The following is a 24,522-nucleotide window of genomic DNA, read 5'->3' as shown; positions in this document are numbered from 1 at the left end:
TCGTTTTCCAAGTATTCATCTCCTTATGATAATACTGCACTACTTCCAACCATCTTGTTCTTGCTTTCTCTAGGGACTCCATTTGCGCCGAGGCGTCCCGTCCCGTATCGTCCTTTCTCTGTGAACTCAGTCATTCGCCTAGGAACAAGCCTAGCTACGAGAGGTCATTCTCTGTTTTTCAAATCACCGTCCGCATCTCATTTTGAACTTAGTTTGAATATGATGACGATGTATTTTATTGACGTCACTAATCCATCTGACTGACATCTGCTAGACCAATAAACGCGACTTTGAAAAACCCATATCGACACTTGATCCCACCTACTCGGCTCACTTGCCTCCCATTGGAAACGACAGGATGTGCTATATTTTAATAGAACATCTTTGATATCGACGTCATTAGCTGCTGCATAGTCTTTTGTGGTAGCTAACAACAAACAAGTTCTATTTTTCAGCTAGCTAGCACGTTCCCAGCTGAGCTAGAGCAACATGAGTTTAGCATTTAGCAAAGAGCCCCGTAAAACGGCGGGGAACCGCATGTCTAAATTGTTAGATGCTGAAGAGGAAGATGAATTCTACAAGACCACATACGGTGGATTCAACGACGTAAGTAGCTAATTTAGCTAGCTGTCTTGGCAGATAGCTAGCTATTGCGTTGCAGTAGTGATTAAAGTAATAATGTAGCTAGCGAACATTACACAGTACCCAGATCACAGGATTTGGAAGAGATGGCCCGCCCTCTCAATTCAGGGGGTTTCTACTTCAGCTGCAGTGTTTTCATTTCAAGGGACAGAGAATAGAGTAAGGACGTCAAACGTTTAGCCTGCGTCTGGATAAGACCCACTGGTTAAATTGTGCTTAAGATCTTTCTTTTTTTACGTCTCTAAGTGGTTTATGGACACCTTCCTAAGATTGAGTTGCACCCCCCATTTTGCTATCAGAACAGCCTCAATTCATTGGAGCATAGACTACAATGTGTGGYAAGCGTTCCACAGGAGGGATTCTGGTCCATATTGACTCATGCTCTCTTTCCACAGTAGTGTCAAGTTGGTTGGTGGACCATTTCTTGATACACATGGGAAACTATTGAGCAGTTGCAGTTRTTGACCCAAACCAGTGCACCTGGAACCTACTACATACCCGTTCAAACCAAGGCAKTTACTTTTTTWAKATRTTATTTMYCCCTTATTTTACCAGGTAAATTGACTGACAACACATTCTCATTRACAGCAACGACCTGGGAAATAGTTACAGGGGAGAGGAATGAGACAATTGGAAGCTGGTGGTAGTTAGGTGGCCGTGATGGTATGAGGGCCGGATTGAGAATTTAGCCAGGACACCAGGGTTAACACCCGTGCTCTTACGATAATTGCCATGGGATCTTTAGTGAAAGGGCTTAAAATGAACTGTTTTGTCCACCAGCCACTATGGCAGGTAGATAAAAAACATCTAATACTTGTTTTGCCGTAAAAAAAAAAAGTTAAACTTTATTTTTCTTTATTTAACTAGGCAAGTCAGTTAAGAAMWWKTTCTTATTTACAATGACGGCCTACACCGGCCAAACCCGGACGACGCTGGGCCAATTGTGCGCCGCCCTATGGGACTCCCAATCACAGCCAGTTGTGATACAGCCTGGATTTGAACCAGGMTGTCTGTAGTGYCGCCTCYAGCACTGAGATGCAGTGCTTTAGACCTCTGCGCCACTCGGGAGCCCAAATGATATTAAAGAAACAGATGACCGTGCTTTATAATGTTTTTAAACAAGAAATGTATTAGTAAGAAGTAATGTGGTGTATTGCTCAATTTCATAAAAGTGTGTGACCAGAGTCTTTTAATCTAAATATTCAGCAGCTCCTTTAAGGGTGGAAGTTTACCGTGGTAATGGGGCCACTGGAGTCCTGTGGTATGTATCAAATGAAATGCTATTTGTCACGTGCCGAATACAGCAGGTGTAGCTTTTACAGTGAAGTGTGAGAGAGAGAGATTTGGGATCTGACTAGGATGTCTAATTTGAGTGTGCTGCTTCAACTTATAAAGTTCAAACAAAACAATGTAAATAGCCAAGAAACACGAGGACAGTCTCACTTTGTAGACTTTCGAGTAAATTAGACCAAATTTTAGGCTTGTGCCAAGCGCCTCAAAATGAATCTGTCAAGCACTTGGCTCATTGCACACAGCTCCCATGTCAGGCAGTGTTMCTGCGCTAGGTGAGATATGTATTTCTTTGTGTAATTAGCAGCTATGAAACAAAACAGCAGAAATACTTAAACAGCTACTGCAGCAGTTTTCTAACCAAAACTCGCACGTGCTCATACTTGATTTAGGACTATTTTTATTCTCAAATGTAATGCTCYCACTGTAGAGCCTTGCAAGTTGACCACCCGCCAATGTGGTGACCTTGAGTTGGTTAAAAATGGCGGGAAAAAGGGAGATGGTTTATTAAGAACAATGGTAGAAAGTATAAGCAGAGTGAGCTGAAGACAGGAGGAGAAATTTAAGTGATTGAAGGTGAAGTATCGGAGGTGGTAGGAATGGTGAAGTTCTCAGAGACCGAGGCTTGCACCGAGGGTCAGGATAAAGATGAGTCTGACAGGAGGGAAGTTTTTGGAYAAAGTGGACCCTTGCCTTTTGGCTGATCTATTTGTGGTTTCAGATTGGGTGAAAACAGAATTGGGTACTGTGGAATCGGTGAGGGTAACCAGAAGTGGTCTTGTGATAATTGTTTGTGTTTCAGCTGGTCAGAGGGAGAAGGCGCTCTGCGTTAAACGAATGGGGGCAAGAAATCTGAATTGTTTCACTCTCAAAAAAAGGGTGCCATTGAAAGGAGTGATTACTAGGGTAGCAGTAAATGTTAAAGTTGACCAACTGAAGGAGAAGATTCCCAGTGTTTGTGATGCTCGTCGTTCGGTGCAACGCAGACAGGGTGGCGTGAGTGGTGAAACAAAAGTCATTGTCTGTTCTTTTGAGTTTTGATGTTGAGTCTTCGCCAGGCAAAGTGATGTTAGGATATATAAGTTATCCTGTATGAGATTTTGTACCGAATACATTACGTTGTTACAGGTGTCAAGCTTATGGGCATGTGGCAGCAGTGTGTAGGAGGGGAGAAGTGTGCAGAAGGGCATGAGACAAAGGATTGTGTAGCATACGGGGAAGTAGTTGCCAGCCCATGGGGTTGGGGATCAGAAATGTCCCGTACGAGAGAGGCAGGTTGAGGTTTCCAGGGTTAGGGTTGTGCAGAAGTAATTTTCTGAGGAAGATGGGGGAGGGATCTGGAGAGGAGTGGTGTGAGTAGTAGATCTGTACCAGTACAGAAGGATAGGCCAAAAGGTGATATATGTTTCAGTAAGTTTGGATTTTTCAGCATTTGTAGGAATGGTTATCAACTGTACTGCAGGGATGGAATGTAAAATTGCAGAAATTGAGGTTGTGTTGGGAGCTGCAGAGAGGTATTTGGGTGTGCGAGACTTGACATCAGAAGAGTTACAGGGTGTATTAAGTGGTGATGTCCCATCCTTTCAGGTTGTTGGCATGAGGTAGGACTAAATAGATTTAAATAGTGGAGTAAGCTGGTTATTTTATTTATTTGTAGGGTAGTGTTAGATGGAATGGAATTTGTTTATTTATACCTTTTTTTTTTTTCAAGCAAAGTATAATGGAGTTGTACTCCAGTCTAGTAGGTGGCGGTAATGCAACATATTTGATGCCAACCGCCATTAAACCTCACCGAAGAAGGTTCTGTAGTGCGGTCAAACCTGAAGAAGAAAAAGCATGTCGCACCATATCGACGTCATTAGCTGCATGCAAAGTCTTTTGTGATAGCTAACGTTAACTATAACTTGATTGTTAGCTTTCAACCAGCTAGCACGTTCCCTATTAATCTAGCTGTGTTAGTTCAACATGAGTTTAGCATTTAGTAAAGAGCCCCGTAAAACGGCGGGGAACCGCATGTCTAAGTTATTAGATGTTGAAGAAGATGAATTCTACAAAACAACATACGGCGGATTCAACGACGTAAGTAGCTAATTTAGCGTCGCAGTAGTGGTTGGGAAACGAAGTGTACTGTAAAAATGTAGTTAGCGAACAGTACRCAGATCTCTTCCAAATCCTGTGATGGTCAGCTCTCTAAATTCAGTGGTTTCTACTTTAGCTGCAGTGTTTTAATATCAAGGGACAGATAATAGAGTAGGGACGTCAAACGTTCAGCCTGCTGCTGCTCTGACCCCCTTGTTAAATTGTGCATAGGATCATTTCTTTCATCTCTAAGTGATTAAATTTAGTGAGGAATATGTAATTATTTAAACCTGCGTTTTTTTTCATTTACTATCATCTTAAATTAAGATGAAATTATTTGTACATTTCTGATTGTACAAATCTTGTATGAGAGAGAGATTTGGCATCTGTCTAGGATCTCTATGTTGACTCAAACTAAAGTTGAAACAACAATGGAAATAGCTAAGAAACACGTGGACAGTCTCACTTTGTAGACTTTTGAGTAAATTAGACCAACTTTTAGCCCTGTGCCAAGTTCCTCAAAATGAATCTATCAGCCCTTTACTCATTGCACACAGCTCCCATGCCAGGCAGTGTTGCTGCGCTAAGTAGGATATGTAATTTCTTTGTGCAATTAGCGGCTATGAAACAAAATAGCAAAAATTATATACTGCAGCATTTTCCTAACATGTGCCCATACTTGACTTATGGAGTATTTTTATTTGCAAATGTAATGCTCCCACTGTAGACCACCTGGTGAAATAGACATTCTTACCCACCAGTACCTAAATTGACCTGCATTTGGTGGGTGGCGTGCGTTAATTTTATGCCCTGTTTAGTGAACACAGAAAGTCAGGACACCTGTCTACCATTCCATCTGAAAGACAGCACTCTACACAGGGAAATGTACCCAATCACTGCCCTGGGGAATTGGGCTATATATTTTGTTAGACCAGAGGAAAGAGTGCCTCTTCCTGGCCCTCCAGTACCACTTACAGCAGCACCTGGTCTCCCATCCAGGGACTGACCAAGACCAACCCTGCTTAGCTTCAGAGGCAAGCCAGCAGTGGAATGCAGGGTGCTATGTTGCTCTGAATGGCACATACACAGTCCTTGTCTCAAGGCTTAACAATTCAGTCTCCTCCCCTTCATTTACACCGTTTGAAGTGGATTTACCAAGTGATATCAATAATGGATCATAGCTTTCACTTGGATTCACCTGGTCATATCTAAAGTGTCATCTAAAATAACCCTCATTTATAACACAGTTCTTATTTGATTAATGGTGGTCGGACCCATCTATGTGAAGCTAGCCACAATAGTGGACTTTGCGGTTAGCCTTCAGAATTAAAGTAGACTGTTGGAATGTTATGTAAAATCAGCAAAAGACAATCATTTGTTAATTTCACAAATCTGTTGAAATCACACTGGATGTATTAAACTTTAGAATTGCGTTGGGGGCATACTTATTTCACTGTACAGCCTTATCAATGACATGGGGTATCAGTCTACTCAGTGACACAGAGGACGTTAGCGTCATAGCTCTTATTGCGGGACTCTGAAACAACTGTGAATTGAGCCACATTTTTTTGTCAACCTATGTGTATTGAACATTATTCCAGTGTAAAAACTATACTGTGTGGATGTTTTGGAGTCTAACTCTGAGGAGGACGTTGGGAAAAAATATATTTAGTATTGAGCAGACTGATACCCCATTTCATTGATCCCCAATCCTTAGGTAAAGCTTGTACAGTGCAATATGATTGTCAATACACACAATAGGCTGACTGGGGAGGGGATTTCACACAGTCACAGTCCCTCGATAAGAGCTACAACGCTAATATTTGCGTAAACTCTAAACAATTGTGTTCTGTGGGTGTCACAGAGTAAACTGATACCCCATTTCATTGCTTCACATTCCAACCTTGTTTATAACATTCTAAATAGTCTAAATATGGCATGATTCCACCAATTGTAACCTTCTGCATCACTTTCAAAGAGGTACTTTTATTTTGAAGGCAAACCGCAAATTCCGCTATTGTGCCTAATCCTTATTGTGGCAAGCTTCACAGTACATAGCCCGGTCTGGTCTAGCGTCACTAGACAGATGAAGCTAGCTGGCTGCTTATAKCGTTAGCTCTGAAGTTCAATTTCAATAAGCGAACAACAAGTGGCTACCTAGCTAATTCTTACTCACAAGGATTCCTAAGTCATTGCTAAGAATAGTGAAAATGACTGCAGTTTCTACTGGTCATTGTTTTCAGGCTAGGTTGTATTGGTGCTAGCTAGGTACCAAGCTAAAGCTAGCTAGCTACCCCAGAAGTTGTGGTCAAACAAATAATGCTTCATTACCAACGCGGTATTGTATACACATCTTTCGTGGCCGGTATTTGCTTGTTTGCAGACTTTTTTGTACAGATTTTACAGTGCTACTGATAGTAGTGGTGGTGCTTGGCTTGCATGTGCAAATTCAGAACACACAGCATTCTATAATGGAACTGTGTTTGACGTGCCAAATTAAAAGCTAATGCGTCAAATAGTATCTTTTTTGACATGCAAAGACCCAAACGGTGTTCCATAGTATGTCGTGAAGCTAATGGCAGTGACGCTAGTACTGTGTACCTCCGGTAGGGCAACATCTGAAAAATAGCGTACTTGGTAATGTTAGTGTGTACCGGTGGTCGACTAGTCGCGAAAGCCAACATCACCCACGAGAGAAACGGTTGATTGTCAAGGGCAATGAATTCCATTATCTTGGTGTTAATGGATTTCGCCTTTGAGTTGTATCGCTGAAATTTTCTTACTCTTTGAAATGACTGCTCAATCCATACAGCAGACATTGTGGGKTAGGTTAGGAATGCTGTGTTGCACGTGTAGTGCAACATTTTATGTGGCGTCATTACGTTATATAGGTATGCACGTCAGCATTGACATGTTTTGCACATCGGCGTTAAACTAGACATCGGGCCGATACCAATGTTGGCATTTTTGCTAATATCGTCCGATTCCGATATGTTCACCGATATATCGTGCATCCCTACTTGAAAGTATTAATTAAAATACTTATTTCCAACGTGGTCCTCGATGGAAAAAACAACACATATAATGATTCAACGGCAAGACAAAATTACAAACAACCATGAATACATACATTTATATTGACATCCTAAAAAGTGGGACTATTCACTACACTTCTGCCTAACCTTAAAAATCAACCGTATTCATTTCACATTAAAACAATCTATTAATTAGTTTTACTGGGGGAGGTCAGGTAATGTAATTATGTGCACGAGCACAAAACGCCACATCTATAATGTTTGTCCTTTCCGAATCTACCATGTCAGTAATTTTTACATGTCAGGAGAGTAACAATTCCAGCCAGAATAACCTTCTGTTTTTTGCGAACTCCAAGGTCCTCTGATAATGCTAGTCCCGTGCTAATCGGCATCCCTGTGTTTTTGAGATAAATGTGTGAGTTTGACAAGTGTTGCCCGCGGTTTGTGCAAGAAAACAATAACTGATTCGATAAATAAATTAAATGTTATTGCGGGTATAGCGAAATGCTTGTGTTTCTACCTCCGACAGTGCCGTAATATCTAACCATTTCACAACATATACCCAATACACACAAATCTAGGTAAAGGAATGGAATTCGGAATATATATTTATATTATATACAGTGGGGCAAAAAAGTATTTAGTCAGCCACCAATTGTGCAAGTTCTCCCACTTAAAAAGATGAGAGAGGCCTGTCATTTTCATCATAGGTACACTTCAACTATGACAGGCAAAATGAGGGAAAAAAATCCAGAAAATCACATTGTAGGATTTTTAATGAATTTATTTGCAAATTATGGTGGAAAATAAACTTTTGTTATTGACCAAATACTTATCTCAGTACTTTGTTATACCCTTTGTTGGCAATGACAGAGGTCAAACGTTTTCTGTAAGTCTTCACAAGGTTTTCACACACTGTTGCTGTTATTTTGGCCCATTCCTCCATGCAGATCTCCTCTAGAGCAGTGATGTTTTGGGGCTGTTGCTGGGCAACACGGACTTTCAACTCCCTCCAAAGATTTTCTATGGGTTGAGATCTGGAGACTGGCTAGGCCACTCCAGGACCTTGAAATGCTTCTTACGAAGCCACTCCTTCGTTGCCCGGCGCGTGTGTTTGGATCATTGTCATGCTGACAGACCCAGCCACGTTTCATCTTCAATGCCCTTGCTGATGGAGGAGGTTTTCACTCAAAATCTCACAATACAGTGTGTTAGTGTGTTACTGATGGTAGGCTTTGTTACTTTGGTCCAGCTCTCTGCAGGTCATTCACTAGGTCCCTCTGTGTGGTTCTGGATTTTTGCTCACCGTTCTTGTGATCATTTTGACCCACGGGGTGAGATCTTGCGTGGAGCCCCAGATCGAGGGAGATTATCAGTGGTCTTGTATGTCTTCCATTTCCTAATAATTGCTCCACAGTTGATTTCTTCAAACCAAGCTGCTTACCTATTGCAGATTCAGTCTTCCCATTCTGGTGCAGGTCTACAATTTTGTTTCTGGTGTCCTTTGACAGCTCTTTGGTCTTGGCCATAGTGGAGTTTGGAGTGTGACTGTTTGAGGTTGTGGACAGGTGTCTTTTATACTGATAACAAGTTCAACAGGTGCCATTAATACAGGTAACGAGTGGAGGACAGAGGAGCCTCTTAAAGAAGGTCTGTGAGAGCAGACATCTTGCTTGTTTGTAGGTGACCAAATACTTATTTTCCACATAATTTGCAAATAAATTCATTAAAAATCCTACAATGTGATTTTCTGGGAAAAAAATTCTCGTTTTGTCTGCGCATGCTTTGAGGACGCAGCTAGGGATGCCATCTGGGCCGGCAGCCTTGCGAGGGTTAACGAGTTTAAATGTCTTACTCACGTCGGCCACAGAGAACAAGAGCCCGCAGTCCCACTGTTATCCTCAAAGCAGGCGAAGGTGTTTAGCTTATCTGGAAAGCAAGATTTCGGTGTCCACGATGTGGCTGGTTTTCCTTTTGTATTCCGGGGTTGTCCGTAGTCCCTGCCACATATGTCTTGTGAAGAACAGAATAGCATACTCTGAGTTGTCCTTATTTTAGGTCCTGATCTGGCTATGCCATATGGCTGTGTGCTACACTCATTTAGCAGACAAGATTTGCTTAGAATTTCGTGGCAATATGTTATAGAATGGCGAATACAATTGAACAAAGCTGATTAAAATAGAAAGGATATTTTCTCCAAATAATTTGTGTTGAACGCTTAACAAATATGTACTCTTATATGCRTAATTTAGTTATTTATGTAACTTTTTAGTTGGGCTATATGTTTTGATTTTTAATTCATTCTACGGCTGCATGCTGTGACTAATGATGATTTGAAAAAAGTTACATGAAAGGCATGAGATAAGKAATGTAAAATGTACTGTTTCCGTAAAATGTATATAGGTTCAGAAATTTTGTGAAACAGCACAGATAAAAATATATGGRAAATAGAAATCAAACTGTATGGACATCAGACATAGATGAGAGGTTGAGGGTAGAGTAAAGGGCAGGACTAAAAACAAACAAAATATAACTATTGTAAAATAGATGGGCTTCTACATACATTTTACAGACAGTGTTGTTCATTAGTTTAGTTTAGAAAAATATATATTTTAGAATGTATATACCACTACCGTTCAAAAGTTTGGGGTCACGTAGAAATGTCCTTGTTTTTAAATAAAAGCACATTTTTGTCCACTTAAAATAACATCAAATTGATCCGCAATACAGTGTAGACATTGTTGTAAATGACTATTGTAGCTGGAAACAGCTCATTTATTTTAAAAAAATATAATGGAATATCTACGTAGGCATACAGAGGCCCATTATCAGCAACCATCACTACTGTGTTCCAATGGCACGTTGTGTTAGCTAATCCAAGTTTATCATTTTAAAAGGTTAATTGATAATTAGAAAACCCTTTTGCAATTATGTTAGCACAGCTGAAAACTGTTGTTCTGATTTAAAGAAGCAATAAAACTGGCCTTCTTTAGACTAGTTGAGTGTAAGGAGCATCAGCATTTGTGGGTTCGATTACAGGCTCAAAATGGCCAGAAACGAATACTCTTCTGAAACTTGTCAGTCTATTCTTGTTCTGAGAAATGAAGGCTATTCCATGTGAGAAATTGCCAAGAAACTGAAGATCTCGTACAGCGCTGTGTACTACTCCCTTCACAGAACAGCGCAAACTGGCTCTAACCAGAATAGAAAGAGTGTGAGGCCCCGGTGCACAACTGAGCAAGTGGACAAGTATATTAGTGTCTAGTTTGAGAAACAGACGCCTCACAAGTCCTCAACTGGCAGCTTCATTAAATAGTACCCGCAAAACAACAGTCTCAACCAGTCTTCCATAATTTGGAATTATGGAATTTGTTGTGGAAGAATGGTGTCTCATCCCTCCATTACAGTTCCAGACACTTGTAGAATCTATGAAGTCAACGGACAGATTTTTTTTAGGTACACCCGTCTTGTAGTCTGTGCCTCCAGAACAGCCTTAATTCTTTGGGCATGGATTCTACAAGTCGGAAACATTCTACAGGGATGTTGGTTCATGCTGACATGATGGTACACCGCTGCCACCAGCCTGTAACGTTGAGAACAGGCAGAATGGGCTCATTCTGCTTATGCCAAATTCTGACTCCCATCACTATGACGCAACAGGAACCMGGATTCATCAAACCAGGCAATGTTTGTCTTCTCAATTGTCCAGTGATGGTGATCGCGTGCCCAATGGAGCCGTTTCTTCTTTTTTGTTGTTGATAGGTGTGGAACCTGGTGTGGTCATCTGCTGCAATAGCCCATCCGTGACAAGGATCGACGAGTAGTGCGTTCCGAGATGCCTTTTGTGGCCCACCTGTTGGCTTGCACGATTCTTGCCATCCTCCTTCGACAATCTGTTTTCGCCCACAAGACTGCCACTGACTGGATGTTTTTTGTTTGTTGCACCACTCTTGGTAAACCCTAGACACTGTCGTGCAAGAAAAGCCCAGGAGGGCAGCCGTTTCTGAGATTCTGGATACGGCGCGCCTGGCACCGACAATCATATCACGCTCAAAGTCGCTTAGGTCACTCTTTTTGCCAATTCTAACGTTAATTCGAACAGTAACTGAATGCCTGGATGCCTGTCTGCCTGCTGTGTATATAGCAAGCCACGCCCATGTGACTCACTGTCTGTAGGAGGTATCTATTTTCATGAACAGGGTGMTGTACCTTTATAAACTGCCGTGTGTGTGATTATTTGTATTTATTTTTGTCGAACGAACAGCTGACTGAATGACCACAATGCAGCAGCACACAGGCCAGGAACATCTAACCCTGGCAATTTGTCTGCTAAACTCATGGTTACACACTCAATGGCTGACTGGTATTGTGATGCAATAATTTCCATGGTACTATAGAATGTTCATTCAAATGATAACTGATTTAGCTCATATTTTTTGTAATGTGAATCAAATCTTAGCACATTTTACTTCCTGTTTTGCTGCTATGGGTACCTCAATAATTCTATATTATCAGTGCGCTGGAGAGGTTCCAACCAACGTAATGCACCAAGTACACATGTCGATCAGGAGCTCTCCCAGGCCAGTCRTGTTCTCTTATATACTGCAGACAAGTTATATTTGCATGATTTAGCTTATTCGTCATTCATAATTAATTCATCATTAACGTTTGCTTCATTCATGTGACCGACCAYTACCTCATGAAGCTTCTTCTCTCTAAGCGGAGACGTTGAAACTGAGATATCTTTCATTCTCAAATCAAGGGTCTGGGCGTARTGAWKGWYWSSWRWCMWTCAYTATCTGCAATCAGTCACTTGCATGAACACAGAAATTGGTTATTAGAAAAGCACAAACATTTTCCATCACACCATCATTGACGTGAATGGGGAAGCCCATTCTATTTCTATAACAGTAGATGCCGTCAGGGGGGATAAAAATGCTATTCGAAAGGTTATTACGGTGACCGGGGTCATTTTGCTYGCCAATTACATCATCCAAAATTCCATGACCAACAAAGTGTCTTAATAGGTAGGGCTGTGGCAACGTTTCCTTTATATCACCAATTATTTCTGGTTTTATCAACGTTAGCCAACTAACACCCCCCCCCCCTCCCCGTCGAGTCCTGCACAGCTTGTGTGCGTCCTTGTTTGTGTTCCTTGGAGTTTTAGCTGTTAGGAATAGCTAATAGCTTCAAACGGTCAAAAGTTCGAGCCAAATTTGTAGGAGCGAAACAGAAACCGCTCTTTGTCCCCACCGCGGATATCGAAGCTTACTCGCGTAGATGTGGTTCTTTAAACTAAGCGGTGACCCCATTTTCAAATCGGGAAACTTTGTGTTTGTGAACCCTAATATGGGAAACGCTGAAGTAGAGAAATAAAGAGATTGGCGGATTTTACTTGTTTTATCACTAGCTTCTTTTTTGAAACCTTAATTTGTGAAGCTTACARATGCCTGTGTTTGTGATGTTATTGATTGCAGGAATCCATACTTTTTGATGATAAATGCATTACAGGTGACCTTTGCTAAAACGCATATCAGAGAATTAGGCTAATTGAGTTCCAAACCAGATCTTTTGTCCAATCAAATGTGTTTAATTGTTGAGATGGCGCTTCATGTTTGGTTGTGATGCAAGGCAGCCGTATACAGATCTGATGCGAATTTTGGTGGAGACCTCATTATTCATTTATCGTAACGTATGGATTACAGCAACCAATTACAGCAACATTTAGCTACAAAGGACAGATGTGAGTATACAGCAAACTTCAAAATTGACTTTCCTTAGACTACAGAATGATTTAAAGCACTTAGGCCGAATGCAGGGGTGTCAAACAAATTTTGTGCTGGGGGCTGCATTCGGTCTTCAACGATGTCCGGAAGGTCGCACTAAAAATGTGTTAGATGTCCTTGCTGTCAATATGTGCAACAAAAAAAAAGAGTCCTCTATCCATATTTTTTTTTACATTTGTGATGCTCCCTGACTGTGTAATGATTGTTAGCAGCCTGGACAGTCAAGAAAATATATGAATATAGGTCCATTATTGTTTCGATTTGGTTTTAGTCGTTTTAAATTATATTGAGTTTGTGTCCCCCCCCKCCKWRRWWWWMWAWYTWMAMTMKGRRCYKRRAWTTAWWAAAWAAAWWAAAATAATGGATCAGTTTTKAAATCAAATTGGCCTGTATCTTGGACTCTTCACTGTGTAGTCTTATGAGTAGGTACATCGCTGGCTCACATTTTCACACCACACAAAGTATTATTAGAACAGACATTCCCATTCAAGTCAGTGTTCTGTGGGGACGGTGTTGTAGGGGCTACTAGCATTGAGTGAGTGATATATTTCTCTCTTGAGCTTTTTTCTACTAGCTGGCGTGCATAAAGATGGCGGCTTCAATGCAGTTACTTGTTTGCTAACTTTGCCGTATTGTAGCTTGCCCTTTTGATATCTCTGTTTTTGTATCTGCATTAGCAGAGTWTGCATGGTCCCAATTATAACTCCTGGACACCGGCAATTTTTATAAAGTAGACTGTATTGCTTTATGGGTTTATTTGGTCCATGTAAATAAAACACTTATTTGGCCATTCGCTACCGACCATTATTAATATGTATGTTTGATTTGGACTCTCCCTCAAGGAATCAGGAGATGATGAGTACAGAGGGGAGCACTCGGACACAGAGGACGAGGTCGACAGTGACTTTGACATAGATGAGGGTGACGAGCCCGATAGTGACCAGGAGGATGATGCGCCTCGCAGGAAGAGTCGAGTTGTCACCAAAGCTTATAAGGTAACTTAATGCACTTGCATCCTCACTACTTCTACCCAACAACCACAATGTGCACCCCTGGGGGACCGCGAACATAGGCGATCAACCACTAGACTKCAACTAAAAGTTAATACCGGGTCATTCCATATTGAATTAATCACCCTTTTTGATTTTAACAAAAATTCCCATGCACATTTACCCATGAGAGAAATGGTTATAATCAGGGCCACGTGTATGCCTAACAGACCGTGGCAAACACATTGATAGAACATCGTCTTGGCACAACTCGCGTATGACCATCCATTCAAGAGCAGAAGGTGCTCAAAGTTAACCCATATTGGACCCCCTACCATGCGACATTGATGTGCATCATTTGATTTTGGTATCGTTTTTAGAGCCGACCTCACTTAGTCGACTGGTCGATTGTTTGGTCGATAGGCTATTGGTCGACCGAGAATTATTTTAGTTGAGCAGTAGCAAAAGAAAAACMAAATATCATTGTGTACAAGACACCTGTCTGATGCGCGCCTGACTGTGTGGACTGATCCATTGTGGAGGCTGTGGGGATGTCACAGTCCATCAGTCTAAGACATTGAAATGATATATGGTTATATTACATACAGAGCATTCGGAAGGTATTCAGACCTCTTCACTTTTTACACATTTTGTTATGTTAGAGCCTTATTCTAAAATGTATTAAATGTTTTCCTCATCAATCTACACACAATAATGACATGGCGAAAACAGGTTTTTATTTTAGCAAATGTATTAATACTTTAAAAAGTATCACATTTACAGAAGTATTCAGACCCTTTACTCAGTAATTTGTTGAAGCACCTTTGGCAGCGATTACAGCCTCGAGTCTTCTTGAGTATGGCGCTACAAGCTTGGCGCACCTGTATTTGGGGAGTTTCTCCCATTTCTTATTTGCAGATCCTCTCAAGCTCTGTCAGGTTGTCGCTGCACAACTATTTTCAGGTCTCTCCAGAGATGTTCGATCGGGTTCAAGTCCGGGCTCTGGCTGGGCCACTCAAGGACATTGAGATTTGTCCCGAAGCCACACCTTCGTTGTCTTCGCTGTTTGCTTAGGGTCGTCCTYTTGGAAGGTYACCTTCGCCCCAGTCTGAGGTCCTGAGCGCTAGTTTAGAAAGAATTCTAAAAACCTGTTTTCACGTTGTCATTATAGGGAAGTAGATTGATGAGGAAAATGTTTTATTTAATCAATTTTAGAATAAGGCTGTAACGTAACAAAATGTGGAAAAYGTGAAAGGGTCTGAATATTTTCCYAATGCACTGTATATGGAAAAATACACGTTTTACTATTTGGTCCAAAAGAACAGACTCTTGGTCGACCAAGTTTTTTTCTTTGTCGGAGACAGCCCTAATCGTTTTAGATAATGCCATTTATGAAAATTTATCAAAGTATGAACTTGAATAAATCATGTGGGTTTTGCATGTTTTTTTCATACTGTATGCAAATTTCCTACGCACATGTTGGTTGTTTTATTCCAAGGAACCTCTGAAGGTGACCAAGCCTAAACCAAAGAGGCCCTCGGAGGAGCTGAAGAAGACGGAGAAAGTCAAAATGGAGAGGAGGGTGCCGCTGGAGTTTCAGGACTTTGGAGAGAGTAAGAGGCCTCTATCTATACGGGCTCTATTTTCAGCAAAACAACTTACTGCCCAAACGCAAGTGGGTTTACAGTATTGGCTGTGGTATTTTCCTACCATAACGTAAGGATTGGCAATTTTATCAATATAACATTAGCAAGCTTACACTGAGGTGGGAGGGTGGCATTATCTGAGATGTGTCCTTTAAAATGCCCATACGCCCAAGGAAAATTGCACATTTCATTGAATATCTCACGTTTAAACGGAATTCTCTGTAAACAAACATGGGCGTTGCAGATATGCATGGTGGAAAGAGTCAATTAAAATAGCTACGTCTAGGCTATCTCTCTTGTTGGAAAGCCTGTTTCTGATGACAGCATGGTAGGAATGTAATTTTGAGACCAAATTATGAATCATTTTGAGCAAACATTTTGGGACACAGTAGCGATGTGTCATTTCTTAAATACCAGCAACAATCACAATTTAGTTTTTACTGTCAGAAGTTACTTAGTGAGCTAAAGTAGTCGTCAACTCCTAGTGCTGATACACACACGCACAGCCTTCCTCATAACTGGAGTCAAATTCTGGTGTCACCACCTGCACCATAGCTGGATCTACACAACCGATGTCTCAGAGAWATTTATATATGGTATCGTTTTATATATATACAGTGGGGAGAACAAGTATTTGATACACTGCCGTTTTTTTTGCAGGTTTTCCTACTTACAAAGCATGTAGAGGTCTGTCATTTTTATCATAGGTACACTTCAACTGTGAGAGACGGAATCTAAAACAAAAATCCAGAAAATCACATTGTATGATTTTTAAGTAAATAATTAAGTAGTTACCAGCAACAATAGTCATTTATAACATTAACCACGTCTACACTGTATTTCTGATCAATTTGATGTTATTTTAATGGATTAAAAAAAAAAAAAAAACGTTTCTTTCAAAAACAAGGACATTTCTAAGTGACCCCAAACTTTTGAACGGTAGTGTGTGTGTATATATCTTTCTCAGTGCATTCGGAAAGTATTCAGACCCCTTGACTTTTTCCAAATTTTATTACATTAAAGCCTTATTATAAAATTGATTAAATTTAATATTTTCTTCATCAATCTACACACAATACACCATAATCACAAAGCAAAAACAGTTTTTTTCCTAATTTTTGCAAATGTATTCAAATAAAAATTCAGTCCCTTTGCTATGAGACTCGAAATTGAGCTCCGGTGCATCCTTTTTCCATTGATCAACCTTGATGTTTCTACGACTTGATTGGAGTCCACCTGTGGTTAATCCAATTGATTGGACATGATTTGGAAAGGCACACACCTGTCTATATAAGGTCCCACAGTTTACAGTGCATGTCAGAGCATAATCCAAGCCATGATGTTGAAGAAATTGAAAGAAGTTTGGAACCGCCAACACTCTTCCTAGAGCTGGCCGCCCGGCAAAAGTGAGCAATCATGGGAGAACGGCCTTGGTCAGGGAGGTGACCAAGAACCTGATGGTCACTGACAGATCTCCAGAGTTCCTCTGTGGAGATGGGAGAACCTTCCAGAAGGACAACCATCTCTGCAGCACTCCACCAATCAGGCCTTTATTGTAGAGTGGCCAGACAGAAGCCACTCCTCAGTAAAAGGCACATGACAGCCCGCTTGGAGTTTGCCAAAAGGCACATAAAGGACTCTGACCATGAGAAACAATATTCTCTGGTCTGATGAAACCACAATTGAACTTGTTGACCTGAATGCCAAGCGTCACGTCTGGAGGAAACCTGGCACCATCCCTATGGTGAAGCATGGTAGTGGTAGCATCATGCTGTGGGGATGTTTTTCAGCGACTGGGAGACTAGTTAGGATCGTGGGGAAAGATGAACGGGACAAAGTACTGATAGATTCTTGATGAATACTTGCTCCAGAGCGCTCAGGACCTGACTGGGGTGACGGTTCACCTTCCATCAGGACAGCAACCCTAAGCACACAGTCACGACAACGCAGGAGTGGCTTCGGGACAAGCCTCAATGTCCTTGAATGGCCCAGCCAGAGCCCGGACTTGAACCTGATTGAATATCTCTGGAGAGACCTGAAAATAGCTGTGCAACGACGCTCCCCATCCAACCTGACAGAGCCGGAGAGGATTTGCAGAGAAGAATGGCAGAAACTCCCCAAATACAGATGTGCCAAACTTGTAGCGTCCTACCCAAGAAGACTCAAGGCTGTAATCGCTGCCAAAGGTGCTTCAACAAAGTACTAAGTAAAAGGGTCTGAATACTTATGTAAATGTGATATTTCCATATTTTTTTTAATTACACATTAGCAAAAATGTCTAAAAAACAGTTTTTAATTGTTGGCAGTATTACCATATGGCCCAACGCCTTACAAACAGTCCAGTCCAACTCGTATTACAAAAGTATCCCTTTCTGAAAAATGTGCCAACATTACATTTTGTGAAAATAGTCAAATATGTAAGAACACATAGTATGAAAYGGTACAGGGCACACTCGGTACAAATGACTCATAGAATGGAACATAACTTGGTGGAACTTGCAACTGGGTTATGGGGATCACAGAATTCCATCCAGGAGGGAACTACCAATTAATTATATGCCTGAGCAACAGTCCAGCACTGCTGTGGGCAGTAAATCATTAACGTTGGCTTAATGCCCACTSAAACCCCAAAAGAATAAGCCATTTGACTACGTTAAAAGGGAGATACCGACCCACAAGCTTACACATGCTGTCACAGAAGCGATTAATGGCAAAGATAGGAGGTGCGTCCTCTACCTTTTTTTTGACTCTGTGATTTTGCCAATATTGTCAAATCTAATGCAGACACGTATTGGGTAATTGACTAATTTAATAATGTTAAATTGTATTTTGAGTGGAACATCCCTGTAAGCCTTGTCACTGACTGGCAACTTCCCCAGCTCGGAAGTCTGTGCGCCAGTCGACCAGCGAGCATACGCGGAAGACCAACCTGCGACTGCAAGAAAGACAGGATGCCCCACGACGGCGGAGGGGAGCCCACCACGACCGGCCCCTGACCCAGGAAGAGTTGCTGGCTGAGGCCAAAATAACTGCTGAGCTCAACCTCCGATCCCTAGGTAAGACTAAAGGGGGAATCTAAATGGTCAAGAGTTGACCCGTTAATTCCCAATAACGACGACGTGGTTCAAGTTCAATTAAGTTTACTGATTCATAACATCACCGTCCACATAGGCACAGTGAAACAGTAACAAGAAATTGTGCAAAAATACAAGGGAGTGCACACCATAATTGTAGGTGTTTAAACTACCTGAATAGTAATTACAGACATATAGTGGAACTTGAATATACAAGTTAACAGCTCATGTTACCTGAATGGATTACAATGGGTTCCTATTAATCCCTATTACATGGTTTGATATTWATGACGTTGGTGGGAAATAAACTCTCTAAAAATATATTTAAAATGGAGGTTTAAGGACAAAAGCAGGGAAGGGAAAAATGGATGTCTCAGAATGAGACGGAGCGGAGATTTGTCCACGCACAAAGCCGTGAATGGGTCTCTTGCCCATCCAGAATAATTGACAGAAAAAATACCTAGCGCTAAAAGATATGACACATGGCACTGCATACTGAACAATGTGAGAAAATATGTCCAGAGCTTGGCCAGGGTRGTGTTAATTGGACCATTTCTGTATGTTCTTATTTTAAAGAGAACTACGAGCGTCTTGAGGCTGACAAGAAAAAACAGGTCCATAAGAAGCGGCGATTTGAGGGCCCCACCATCCGCTACCACTCTGTCCTCATGCCCCTGGTGCCCCACTCCATCTTAAAAGAGGAGAACGTGGATGTAGAAGGGTAAGGAGACACATTTTTAGGGGTTGGGAACATGTTGTTTTGCTGAATATATGCATTTGAGTTTCAGATTATTATTTTTTACAAGAATGTAGCAATGCTATTGGAAACAGATCGTTAAAAGCCTTCTAGTTTCTGGATAAATGCAGGGCCGGCGGCAAAATGAATCGGTTGGACAGGCATTTGATTTCCATTAGACCGGCATGTTTTTTTTTTCAAAGGTGTTGTCCTAAAGACAGGCAGTCATTGTCATGTGGTTAATCATAAAAATCAGAATTGAAAATGATACAAATCTGAAAATTCMAATTCAACTAAGGCGAGAGCACCAGCCTTTGCCATATGGACACATTGATAGCCTACACTGTGATCCATTGGCGGCTAAAGAAATCTGCTCATGGAACTCCGAGATAGCCAATGCAGCAGTCTTCAACTAAATAAAATGCATATGCCTAAAGCCGACAAATAAAAACACAACCTGGTGAAAATGTTCCAGTAACATGTTTGAAGCAGACCACCATAGTCCCTGTGCCCAAGAACACTAKGGTAGCCTGCCGAAATGACTATCGGCCTGMYGCACTCACGTCTGTAGCCATGAAGTGCTTTGAAAGGCTGGTCATGGCTCGCATCAACGCCATCATCCCAGAAACCCGAGACCGACTCCAATTCGCGTACCGCCCCAACAGATCCACAGATGAWGCAATCTCTATTGCACTCCACACTGCCCTTTCCCACCTGYACAAAAGGAACACCTACGTGAGACTGCTATTCGTTGACTACAGCTCAGTGTTCAACACCATAGTACCCTCAAATCAAAGTTTATTTGTCACGTGCGCCGAATACAACAAGTGAAATGCTATCTTACAGGCTCTGACCAAAAGTGCAAAAAAGGTGTTAGGTGAGCAATGGGTAAGTAAAGAAATAAAACAACAGTAAAATGACAGGCTATATACAGTAGCGAGGCTATAAAAGTAGCGAGGCTACATACAGACACAGGTTAGTCAGGCGGATTGAGGTAGTATGTACATGTAGATATGGTTAAAGTGACTGCATATATGAAGAACAGAGAGTAGCAGTAGRGTAAATAAGGGGGTGGTGGGTGGCGGGACACAATGCAGATAGCCCGGTTAGCCAATGTGCGGGAGCACTGGTTGGTCGGCCCAATTGAGGTAGTATGTACATTAATGTATAGTTAGTGACTATGCATATATGATAAACGAAGAGTAGCAGCAGCGTAAAAAGAGGGTTTGGGGGAGAGCACACAATGCAAATAGTCCAGGTAGCCATTTGATTACCTGTAAAAACTGTTAAATGCCTTTTTGTCCTAGACTTGGCACTCCGGCACCGTTTGTCATGCGGTAGTAGAGAGAAGAGTCTATGACTGGGGCTGCTGGGGTCTTTGACTATTTTTAGGGCCTTCCTCTGACACCGCCTGGTGTAGAGGTCCTGGATGGCAGGCAGCTTAGCCCCAGTGATGTACGCATTACCCTCTGTAGTGCCTTGCGGTCAGAGGCCGAGCAATTGCCATACCAGGCAGTGATGCAACCAGTCAGGATGCTCTCGATGTTGCAGCTGTAGAACCTTTTGAGGATCTCAGGACCCATGCCAAATCTTTTTAGTTTCCTGAGGGGGAATAGGCTTTGTCGTGCCCTCTTCACGACTGTCTTGGTGTGTTTGGACCATTCTAGTTTGTTGTTGATGTGGACACCAAGGAACTTGAAGCTCTCAACCTGCTCCACTACAGCCCCGTCGATGAGAATGGGGGCGTGCTCGGTCCTCCTTTTCCTGTAGTCCATATGTCCCCATTACCAGTAAAACATAATCAAAACCTATTTCTTTCACTTACTTGCTGTGCTGTTTCGTTGTTAATTTGTTCAGACGTTTCATTCTCAACCAAGATTTCTATAGAATGCCGTTTGGGTGTCAAGAAAGATACATGTCAAATAACACTTTAACGTGTCAAATAACACTATTTGACAAATCAGGACCTGAATATGACTGCACCTCACACAATTGAACATGTTCATAATTTTTTTACATGGTTATTACACTATCACATCAATTCATCAATACATATGCTATGATCCTGGTGAAGTTGTCTCACGCACKTACAGTGCTGGTCATAAAAAAAGGCTAGCTAGCTCATGGATGCAAACTGACAATCTAGGTTTCATCATCTACGGTTCTTATTTGATTAATGGTGATCAGACCCATCTATGTGAAGCTAGCCGCAATAAGGTTTAGCCACAATAGTGGACTTTGCGGTTAGCCTTCAAAATAAAAGTATGGCATAATTCTATTTGTATTAATTTGCATCAATGTCAATGACATACTTTTATTTTGAAGGCAAACCGCGAATTCCACTATTGTGGCTAACTTCACAACACATAACCCGGTCCGATCGAGCGTCACTAGCCAGATGAAGCTAGCTGGCTGCTTATAACGTGAGCTTTGGGCAACAGGGTGAAGTGGCTAGCAAGCTATTTAGTTTTCATGAAGTTCAATTTCAATAGGCGAACAAGTGGCAACCTAGCTAATACTTAATCACAAGAATTCCTAAATCATTGCTAAGAATAATGAAAATGACTGACTGCAGCTTCTATTGGTTGTTGTTTTCAGCCTGGTTGTATTGGTGCTAGCTAGGTAGCAAGCTAAAGCTAGCTACCCCAGAAGTTGCGGTTGAACAAATTATGCTTTATTACCAACGCTTTATTGTGAACACATCGTTCGTGGCCGGTGTTTACTTGTTTGCAGACTTTTTTGTACAGCTTTGACAGTGCTACTGTATCTTTTTTGATACGCAAAGACCCAAATGGCATTCAATAGTATATGTTGTGAAACTAATAGCAGTGATGCTATTACTGTGTAACTCTGGTAGGACAACATCTGACAAATAGCGCACTTGGTAGTGTGTACCAGTCCTCAACCAGTCGGCGAAAGCCAACATCACCCATGACAGAGAGTGGTTGATTGTCAAAGGCAATAAATTCCATTATCTTGGCGTTAATGGATTTCGCCTTTGAGTTGTCTCGCTGAAATGTTCTTACTCTTTCAAATGACTGCTCGACTTGTTGACTGCTCGATCAACACAGCAGACATTGTGGGCTAGGTTAGGAATGCTGTGTTGCACGTGTAGTTCAACATTTTACGTGGCGTGATGTACCTATGTTATATAGGTATGCACAGTAGCTTTGACATCAGTTTTTACCATCAGTGTCAAACTAGACATCGGCCAATACCGATGGTGGCATTTTTAGCTAATATTGACCGATTCCGATATGTTCACCGATTTATATCGTGCATCCCTAGTTATTTTTCTTAATTTACATTTTTTATTCTATTAATTTTTTACTTCAGTTTATTTTAGTAAATACTTTAACTTATTTTTCTTAACTACGTTGTTGGTTTTAATATATATATATAATAAGAATTTGTTCTTAACTGACTTGCCTAGTTAAATAAAGGTAAAATAAAAACACGCAGACAGGATGCAGCAGCCGTCTTGCTGAAATCAAGTACTATTTGAATGTGAAAGTAATATTGGATGCATTTTCTGTATCGTTTTTGTCTCATTGTTGTTTAAGCCCAAGTAGCCACTAGTCTAGGCTACTTGGCAATGGCCACAGTGTAGACCTGGAGTAGAGTACAGCATTGTTTTCAATAAAGCTATTATTGCCCTCTGTCGGTAGTCTGTTTCATTACATATTTAACCTTTATTTAGCCAGGGAGTCTATGTACCACTAACTAAAGTGTTTGTATTTGTTTATTTAAAGGTTAGACCAGGACACACCGCTGCTCGTTGCTCCTGTGGCACCAAGTCCAGTGCCTTCCCAGCAACCCTTGGGAGGTCTTTGCTCCCGCACTTACATCACCTTTAGCGACGAGGAGGCCTTTGACGCTGCCTTCCCCCAGGCTGTGCGGACCGGCTCCCAGCCCCCCACCCAGGAAGTCTGTCCTGTCACCCACAAGGCTGCATTATACAGAGACCCAGTTACAGACATCCCCTATGCCAACACACGAGCCTTTCGCATTATTCGCGAAGCCTACCGCAAATATGTGGCAGCTCATGGATTCCCCAACTCTGCTGGGGGTTTCTCTGTGGTTGATGCCTCAGGTTCCAGGAGTGCACGCCAGAAAATGGTCAAGCAGAGCACAGTTGCAAGGTAGAGGCTTCTATTCTCTCAGAAGTCATGTCCTCCTTCAATTTAGAGCCCCACATCTGTTCAAAGATTTAAATCTACAGTGGGATTCATCTTTCAGCAAAATGGCAGCCCCAGTACTTGTTTTGGTGTACAGCTGAAGCATAGGGCTATGGAAATTCTTGTTTGTAAACATTGGAATAATAGAATTTACATTTGGGATAAAGCGGTGCTTTCCAACCCTGTTCCTGCAGAGCTACTCTCCTGTAGGTATGTGAATAAAATGTTCAATAAATTTCCTTTAACATCCTGGTCCCTTTTTTTTGCCTGGAGCTAAGGAGGCGCAAGTGTCAAACGCAGGTTAGTTTGCAATTTCGTCATGGAAAAACAGGCGCACTGGCATTTTACAGACCTAACACCAGGTTTGGCAATTTACCTGTGGGACCAGTGGCAATATTTGAAGTGTGTCCTTAAAACGAGTAAAATGGTGACAATTTCATGCAGTGCTAATGGGAAGTTTTAAGACCCACAAAAAGCAGGTCTTAACGGTAAACGCAGTTGGTAATGGCATGGATTTTGAGAGCGGGAGCACAGCCTATCCAGTCATGACGCACAGTTCTCATGGAAGGAGAGATCTCATATTTAGAAACATAAAAAAGCACTCTGTTTCCTCCCCGCATTTCATTGAACTTGATTAAAAACCAAGCACACCCTACCCTCTCCTTAATAGCAGAATCTCATAGGTGTGTATTTTTATGCTGGCCTTTAGCCAAGTAGCCTATGAATAAAGGGAGTTTTAAATGGTCTACTGAGATTGCTTTGAAATATCTTGGAGTTTTTTTCCCTCGTGCTTTTTCATTCTTCACAATTCACATAGCTGCATTTCACTTGTTCAAGTAGGTTATCCATCCCCATTTTCAAAGACATGCTCCTCCAAACTATTCAGTCCTCCATATCAACTGCTGATTTCTTTTGAGGATCTACAATTTACAGTTGGCCTAGCCCCTATATCAGTGTGAATGCGATAGCCTATGTTTAACAACGTATTTCCATATCGAAGCAACGCAATTAGAATTATGTGGACTGCAAACATGTTCAACATATTTAGCAAATATGGGGCAGACTAT

General features: G+C 41.5%; 1 protein-coding gene across 2 annotated transcripts; it reads left to right on the top strand.

Annotated features, from left to right (window-relative positions):
- The first annotated feature begins 357 nt into the window (after nucleotides 1-357).
- On the top strand, nucleotides 358-23,702 carry vps72a (vacuolar protein sorting 72 homolog a). 2 transcript variants are annotated; one of them, XM_023976441.3, is made up of 6 exons: nucleotides 358-606; nucleotides 13,675-13,827; nucleotides 15,320-15,434; nucleotides 18,347-18,523; nucleotides 19,118-19,262; nucleotides 23,030-23,702. In XM_023976441.3, the coding sequence occupies exons 1-6, from the start codon at nucleotides 490-492 to the stop codon at nucleotides 23,421-23,423; spliced, it is 1,101 nt and encodes a 366-aa protein (XP_023832209.1). In that variant the 5' UTR covers nucleotides 358-489; the 3' UTR covers nucleotides 23,424-23,702. The 2 variants fall into 2 exon arrangements, with proteins under 2 accessions (XP_023832209.1, XP_023832210.1); XM_023976442.3 differs by lacking the exon at nucleotides 358-606 and adding an exon at nucleotides 3,811-4,011.
- The last annotated feature ends 820 nt before the right edge of the window (nucleotides 23,703-24,522 follow it).

The sequence above is a fragment of the Salvelinus sp. IW2-2015 genome, linkage group LG31 (assembly GCF_002910315.2).
Source record: "Salvelinus sp. IW2-2015 linkage group LG31, ASM291031v2, whole genome shotgun sequence".
Lineage (NCBI taxonomy): Eukaryota > Metazoa > Chordata > Actinopteri > Salmoniformes > Salmonidae > Salvelinus > Salvelinus sp. IW2-2015.
Note: the sequence above shows the minus strand (reverse complement) of the source record. Positions and strands in the feature narration are given on the sequence as shown.

Excerpts from the sequence above, each read along its gene's own strand:
- vps72a (XM_023976441.3), top strand. The coding sequence starts at position 490 with ATGAGTTTAGCATTTAGCAAAGAGCCCCGTAAAACGGCGGGGAACCGC. Across the intron at positions 13,828-15,319 it reads TTGTCACCAAAGCTTATAAG|GAACCTCTGAAGGTGACCAA; the intron begins GTAACTTAATGC and ends TTTTATTCCAAG. Across the intron at positions 18,524-19,117 it reads GCTCAACCTCCGATCCCTAG|AGAACTACGAGCGTCTTGAG; the intron begins GTAAGACTAAAG and ends CTTATTTTAAAG.